This window comes from Lampris incognitus, chromosome 18 (genome assembly GCF_029633865.1).
Source record: "Lampris incognitus isolate fLamInc1 chromosome 18, fLamInc1.hap2, whole genome shotgun sequence".
Classification (NCBI taxonomy): domain Eukaryota; kingdom Metazoa; phylum Chordata; class Actinopteri; order Lampriformes; family Lampridae; genus Lampris; species Lampris incognitus.
The window spans coordinates 8871034-8879084 of record NC_079228.1 but is presented as its reverse complement, the minus strand read 5'-3'; the positions used below and the strand labels follow the sequence as shown (position 1 = coordinate 8879084).

General features: G+C 44.0%; 1 protein-coding gene across 1 annotated transcript; it reads right to left on the bottom strand.

Moving 5' to 3' along the window:
* Positions 1-5553: 5553 nt before the first annotated feature.
* LOC130128314 (replication protein A 32 kDa subunit-like) lies at positions 5554-7643 on the bottom strand. The gene is made up of 7 exons (XM_056297952.1): positions 7585-7643; positions 7361-7457; positions 7131-7244; positions 6976-7050; positions 6685-6804; positions 5723-5817; positions 5554-5629 (listed from the first exon to the last, which is right to left on the bottom strand). Exons 1-7 carry the CDS (start codon positions 7641-7643, stop codon positions 5554-5556), a joined length of 636 nt encoding a protein of 211 aa, XP_056153927.1.
* Positions 7644-8051: the final 408 nt, after the last annotated feature.

The window sequence follows — 8051 nt, the reverse complement described above, 5'->3', positions numbered from 1 at the left end:
CCCAGTAACAGGGTAGTAGTTCTTGAAGTGGTGAGTTTTCAACCTGCACCGAAAGATGGGCAGTGACTCCGCTTTCCTGACATCAGTGGGGAGTTCATTCCACCACTGTGGGGCCAGGACAGAAAAGAGCAGTGACCTGGTCGATCGGCAGCAGGGGCCTCTGAGTGACGGGGCAACATGGCGTCCCGAGGTATCAGGGCGAAGTGGTCGGGTGGGGGTGTAGGGTTTGACCCTGGCCTGGAGAGAGGAAGGAGCTGTTCTTTTCACTGCCCTGTAGGCTAGCTCCAGAGTCTTAAACTGGATGCGAGCAACTACATCTCTTCATGTTTGAAGGGGGCGGCGCCCCAGCGCCTTGTACTAGCTTGCTGCCACTGGTTTAAACCAAATCTATGGATTTATTTATTTCCACTTTTCCCTCTTTTTCTAGTTCTATAAAACCATCAAAAGCCAGTGCAAATTCATCCCATGACCACAAGCTCAGGAAGTCTGACCAAGCTGTCAGTGTAAAAGTCCTGAAATGGGAGTATTTACCTTACAGATACATGGACACAAACTTTCCTCTGGTCACATCTGTAAGGACTCAAATCTTATTACAGCAACAACATACAATCAAAACAATTCACAAAATGAAATGCGATAACTCAGCTCTTTATATTGTACTGGTAACCAGAGGTGTAAACACCAGGTCCAGAAAGTAAAAGTCCACACCATGTATTTGCTCCACTCATGCACTACACCAGCAGATTCTAGTCAACACCACTCCTGAACTAGGTAGGGAAAACTAGCTAATGAAATCAGCTGGTTTAGTAACATGGTTGGAGCAAATACACGGTTTGGACATTTACTTTCTGGACCTGGTTTTTACAACTCTGCTGGTAACACTAAATCATACTTCATAAGCTACAACACTAGCAGTCCACTGACTTAATAACAGACATTTCAGCAAACATACATACAGAATAGTCTAGGGCTGGGCGATATGGACCAAAAAAATTACATCACGGTATTTTTAGGCTGAATGGCGAGACACGATATATATCTCGGTATTTTCTACGAAGTAGGCTAAATATTCAGTTGTAAGTTAAAGCCACATGTGAGGCGTCACAAGCGCCTTTATTAAAACAGATCAAATATAAAACGTTGTTAAAAGAAACAATGTTAGGGAAAGTGCTCAACAAATAAGGAGCAAAACAATCAAGTGAGTCAAGTAAACTCAAGTAAATACTGTCTCATAAAGAATTTACTTGACACACTGGATTTTATATATATATATATATATATATATATATATATATATATATATATATATATATATATATATATAAACTAAGCACAAAAAGTAGGGAAATTTGTGTTTGGTAGATTATTTCTTTGTTGTTACAATGCTTCTTGGCAATAAATCTTATACTGTTGGAAAGCCTGTTTATTTCCCTTTTAAATGGTGCCACATTTGTAAGGAACATTTATTTGTGGGTTGCGCCCATGAAAAATGTGCCAAAGCTTCTCTGCCAATGCCAAACAGCTTATTTTGCTGTTGCTATTGACTCTTGTTTTGAGCTTCTGGTACCCCAGGTGCTGACAATCAGGTGCCAATCAGGCACCTGAATGGCAGCACCTGTGAGCATGGGCCCTGCTACACTGGTTAGTTGGTGTCTGCTCCAAGAATCGGCATGCCACGTTTGACTGATCTGGATAGGGCCCGTACGATAGGGCAACTTCAAGCTGGTGTTCCGCACAACCAAGTTGCGGCATTATTTGGAGTGAGCCCTTGTACCATCTCCAAACTGAAGGCCAAGTTCCATATAACGGGGATGTCAGAGACAGGCCACCAAGCGGGCGTCCCAAGAAGACGACACCCCAAGAAGACCGTTTCCTCACCCTGTCAGCACTTACGAACCATAGGCAGTCTTCTACAGATTTGCAGTCAAGGTTTGCAGGACGATATGGCCGACGGCTCTCTGCCCAGACAATCCAGAACAGACTGCACGCAACCAATCTCCAGTGTCATAGGGCTGCCAGGAGGCCTGCCATGACTGCCCTTCACCGCCAGGCCCGTTTGCGCTGGAGTCAGCAACACGTGCACTGGAACCTGAACATGTGGAGGAATGTTATGTTCAGTGATGAGTCCAGATTTTGCCTACGGCAGTTGGATCGTAGAGTCAAAGTGTGGAGAAGACGTGGAGAACGCTATGCTGATTGCTGCATCTATAGAGTAACAGCTTTTGGTGGAGGCAGTGTGATGGTGTGGGGTGGCATCTCCTTCACTGGAAAAACGAGGCTTGTCATCATTGGAGGCAATCTCAATGCAGAGAGATATCGAGATGAGATTCTGCAACCAGTGGCAATCCCATACCTCCACAGTCTGGGACCGAACTCTATCCTCCAAGATGACAACGCTCGCCCCCACAGAGCAGGGTTTATCAGAGACTAACTCCAGAATTTAGGAGTGGAGAGGATGGAATGGCCTGCCAGCAGTCCTGACCTCAACCCCATTGAACACTTGTGGGATCAGCTTGGGCGTGCTGTTCATGCCAGAGTGACCAACACAACCACGTTGACTGACTTGCAACACATGCTGGTTGAAGAATGGGATGCCATCCCACAGCAGTGTGTGACCAGGCTGGTGACCAGTATGAAGAGGAGGTGCCAGGTTGTTGTGGCTGTGTATGGCTCTTCCACACGCTACTGACGCTCCTGTTTGTTAAATGAATAAATTGTTAAATTGCCAATATGACTTGTTTCTTCAGACTTCAATCATCCAATCCACCAAACAACACCAAACAAGAGTCAATAGCAGAATAAGCTGTTTGGCATTGGCAGAGAAGATTAGGCAAATTTTTCATAGGCGCAACCCACATACTCAGCTCTGCTGCTCATCCCACAAATGCACGTTCCTAACAAATGTGGCACCATTTAAAGGGGAAATAAACAGGCTTTCCGACGATATAAGATTTATTGCCAGGAAGCGTTGTTACAACAAAGAAATAATCTACCAAACACAAATTTCCTTACTTTTTGTGCTGTGTGTATATATATATATATATATATATATATAGTTTTCCCCCCCGAAACCGTCAGTGGTATAAGTGCTTAACTAATGAGGAGCGGAATATCAATACAGATGCAGGGAAAACAGTTTTAATGCATAGCAGTACAGACTTGTGATATTTTAAAGAAAGTACATTTCATATGAACTCTGACAGGACTTAAAACGAGTCGACCCTGAACTCCCCTTGTCTGTACACATTTGTTTTGTTTTTCCTCTGTATGGCAATTGTATACCTGTTTGATGTAAATAAACGTTTGGGGTCTTTTTGGTGGGGGGGTTCGTTGCTCTGTCCTAGAAACACACTAGCGTTCCCCAGTACAGAGAAATGGTCTAAACTTGATTTGTGATTATTGCCAACATGTCTGGTAACAGCCGCCATTTCAGACGCGCCATGAACCACCGAGGTGTTGCAGCGCTTACAGGCGTTGGACGGCGGCCATTTTAAATTGTTTGAAAAACGGTTTTAAAAGTTGTTAAAATGTTAATTTGGGTGTCAGTTAGTTCCTTAAAAGACATACTACCATATGTACTGCATTAATATCTCAACTGGGTATCTATCTTGACAGAATATAGTTGAAAAACCGCGGCGGTCAAAATGACAAGAAACGAGTTAAGAACCTCACCCCACCTCGTCTAGGTCGTCCGTCAGGACGCCCCACGTGTTGGAAACGGGTTATGTATTTTACACAAAAAACTATATCGATATAAACGGTACCGTCTCATCCTATATCTTGTCTGAAAACAACGCAAAAAGAATATAACGTAAAAAGTCGATGTACCACAGTAGCCGCTCTGTTTCCCCTCCACACTACAAATCGGTTAGCATTACATGACGTTAGCATCGTTAGCATATCGGTCGTCGTTAGCATTACACGAAGTTAGCATCGTTAGCTTATGCGTCGTCATGTAATTAACTTCATTACTCCACAATACACGGACATACCATAATACTGATACTTCCCAGAGCACATATACACATTTAACACACCTGTGAACACCAACAGTTGATCTGAAGTGATATGTCGTCTGATTCTGCTTCTTCTTCTCTCGGTATAACAGCTGATCGCAAACGCCTTTAAGGTGCATACCGCCACCTACAGTACAAGAGTGTGTAACATCATGTCATTTCACCCTATTTCTTCCCATAAACCTTGTGTCACTTAAGAAAGTAAAGAGTGCCTTCCTGGTGAATTTACTCCCCTCTTCCTCTCCTTCTGTTCCCAGTATCCTCATCAGATTCCACTCCCGTCCCGCCTCTCGGACTGTAACCTTTCTCTTTACACTTCATACATGTTATAACGCAATATTACATGTTCAGCGTTTTCTTTAACTCCACAGTTCTCACACTTACCACCGTCCCTTTTCCCCATTATAAACTAAGTGCCATTTAATCCTGTGTGATCCAACCAGTCTTGTTACTATGATTTCCTCCCTTCTCTTCCTTTATTTATAGCTATTTGTTGTGACAGATTTTGGTATTGTGTAATAACCTGCAGGAGTGCAGGAATGAGGAGACGGAGAGATCGAGTCGAGTCAATTCCGTTTACTCTCCACACAAAACAACACCGATGCAGCACAATCTCCCGTGGCAACCGGCTAACCGCTAGGCTGCTGCAAAACATGGCTCACCCCGGAAACCGGAAACAGTGCCTACGTCAGCACTCTAAAATGTCTGCCTTAAAGGAGCAGCAGCCCCTGGTGAATCTACCCTCAAATGTGTATCACCACAACCCCTTACTTTTCTGGTCTTCCTCCCAACGTTTCTGCCATATCTCCATTTCTTTCCTCTTAATGCTGCTTGTCTGTCCCCTTTCCCAAGTGGACCTGATACTTTTATTGTCGTGTATCTACAGGATAACTGAATTATTGATGAAAGTCAAAGAATTTTACCCATTTTCCCAAAGTCAAAATAGCACAAGTCTGTCAAAACAGGCACGTTCCTTGTCCCCAGTGACATAGTAATATGCTTAATTTCATATTCACACCTTTCAGTAGTACAAGAACCGAACTACAATACCCATACAGACCCACATTACTGCATTCAAGCGCAAAATTGTAGTCTCTCATCGCCCCCTCCTGCATCCAGGTGGCCAAAAAAGAAAAGAAAAATAGTTCTGATGAATTGATTTTAAATCAACTCAATATTTTAAAAAAGAACTAAAAACTAAATGTTTGTAAAGGCATGGGATTAAGATCTTTGAGTAAATTAATAAAACATGTCAGATCATCATCTGTGAAACAAAAACAAGATATTCATTCATTCATTCATTCATCATCAGCCGCTTCTCCAGGATCGGGTCACGGTGGCAGCAAGCTAAGCAGGGCACTCCAGACGTCCCTCTCCACAGCAACGCCCTCCAGCTCCTCCTGGGGAGAAAAACGAGATAACCGGGACAATACTGGGGAGTAAATCGTGATATCACGATAATTTAGAAATCAGACATATCACTTAATACCATGAGGGAAAGGTACATGGAAACATTACCCGTGTTATTTCTAGGTTATCAAATGGACTTGAAGTGGTCCTCATCAATAGTTGAATAGATGAGACCTTCATGGAGGAGAAACTGCAAGGTCCTTCTGCATGAGAACAGGCAAAACTCAAGAGTTGAAGCATTTTGTTCTAACGTTTGGAGAAAAATAAAAAATATCAGTGTTCAGCTCAGAGGATACCTGATGGATGTCCTGTTGAGGAACCCAAGCTCCATGCTCAAGTCCATGAAACTGATGCCATCTTGGAGGGAGCAACTCTTTATCACCGTCCATACCTTACAAAAAGGCAAGAAAAAAAGTCAAATTCCAGTCCAACACATTTATGGAGCAGTTTTCATTTCTATTCCACAGGAGCTAGTGGTGGGGGATTGCCAGTTGATGCTTATGGTAACACTGAATCCTCAGGGCAGCTGGTATTGACAGGTGATTGCTGAGCACCCCCCCTTTTTCTCCCCAGCTGTATCCGGACAATTACCCCACTCTTCCGAGCCATCCTGGTCACCGCTCCACCCTCTCTGCCGATCCGTGGAGGGCTGCAAACTACCACGTCTCCTCCGATACATGTGGAGTCGCGAGCCGCTTCTTTTCACCTGAGAATGAGGAGTTTCACCAGGGGGACGGATCGCATGGGAGGATCACACTATCCCCCTCCCGCCCGAACAGGTGCCCCGACCAAGCAGAGGAGGCGCTACTGCAGCAACCAGGACACATACCCACATCTGGCTCCCCACCCGCAGACACAGCCAATTGCGTCTGTAGGGACGCCCGACCAAGCCGGAGGTAACACGGGGATTGGAACCAGCGATCCCCGTGTTGATAGGCAATGGAATAGACCACCACGCCACCAAGACCCCCCACTGCTGAGTCTCTTTGTGGTGTCTATTATGTAAGCAGAAGTGTCCTATCAAACTGAAACACAGGACTAACCTGCCTCTGGATGGTGGATAAACCATAAGCTGCCTTCTCCTCAGAATGACCATCAACATGTCTGTCACTGTTGACCGTTCCAGGTATATCCATCCTGTTGGTATGCATGTCACCCACCTAATAATAATACAAAAAAAAAATCCAGCATTTGTCAGTGATTTCACATAAGTAAAAGTTCAAAGGATTTCTTTTTAGATGAACACAGGCTCCAATACCCTTTCATGAGCATTTCTGGAACACTGCATATGGGCTTGGACAACTTCCAACATGTGGGATGTGATTTCATTGAGATCCTCAACATGACGGACGTTCCCTGCCAGCAGTGATCTCTGTCCCTAATTCTCAGGGAAAATTACTCAATGTTATTAAAAAAACAAAGTACGACAGATTCTACTTGTTGCACAATGTAGAATACAGGAACAAGGCCATATGATAATCATTTGAATAAACAAAAAACTACTGACGTACTCATATTTACTTCATACCTAAAATATACCTTCATTTACCTTAATGTTCCTGAGACTTCCTATAACCTTCACATATTGTCCAAGGACATCTGAACTGCACGGCACACCTGGAGCCTGGTAGGAACAAAAAAAAAAGATTTTTGACAAGGACAATTTGCAGTATTTCTCGATACATCTTTGTAGAAAGTACTCACCTCTGAATTCACCCACTGTGTCACGTCTATAGGTGGACCAGTCATGTCATCCACAGAGTACTGGATTTTGACCTCTGAAGGAACACATCTTCTGACAACGCCCACTACAGATATCTATTTTAACACATTCACACATAGATACACACACACGCACACACTCACAAGTTCACACAACTTGATCTTAGCCATTGTGCAGTTTAGGTTTGAGGTTTTTGTTCATTTCTTCCTACCTGGTTGAGCTCCAAGTCGCCAATACGGAAAGCACCATTGACTTCTGCAGTGGACAGGAGCTGAGACACTGTGCACGGTATTATCTGAAGTCGCCCTCTGTGCCAGGAACAAGTCATAAGTATCACGTTTTCCATACAGTCCACACAGATGAAATATCAACTCATTTTCTAAACACCATCGATAGTCCATGAAATTAGTCAGTGCTCATCAGCAGCTAACACACCTTTCCCTTTCTTGGCCGCTCTGCCTGCTTTTGCCCACTTGTTGATCCTCTTTGTCCATTTCTGAGCACCTGTATCCTGTGTCAAAAAAACTTAAACGTTTTCTATTACAACTACAGTTTGTGACAACACCACATGCCACTGAGCAAAACACAATGAAAATTAAAAAAAAAAAAAACATAAACTAGTAGGCCAAATTTATAACCCAGCCACCGAGGATGCACAAGCCAGTACATCCTTAGTGCCGGTCCCAAGCCCGGACAAATGGGGAGGGTTGCGTCAGGAAGGGCATCCGGCGTAAAATCTTTGCCAAATCAAATATGCGGATCATAAATAAGACTTACATACCAGATCGGTCGAGGCCCGGATTACCAACGACCGCCACCAGTACTGTTAACCAGCAGGGTGTCGGTGGAAACTATGCTACTGTTGGGCGAAGGAGAAGGAGAGGGGGAAAGCATGTCCAGAG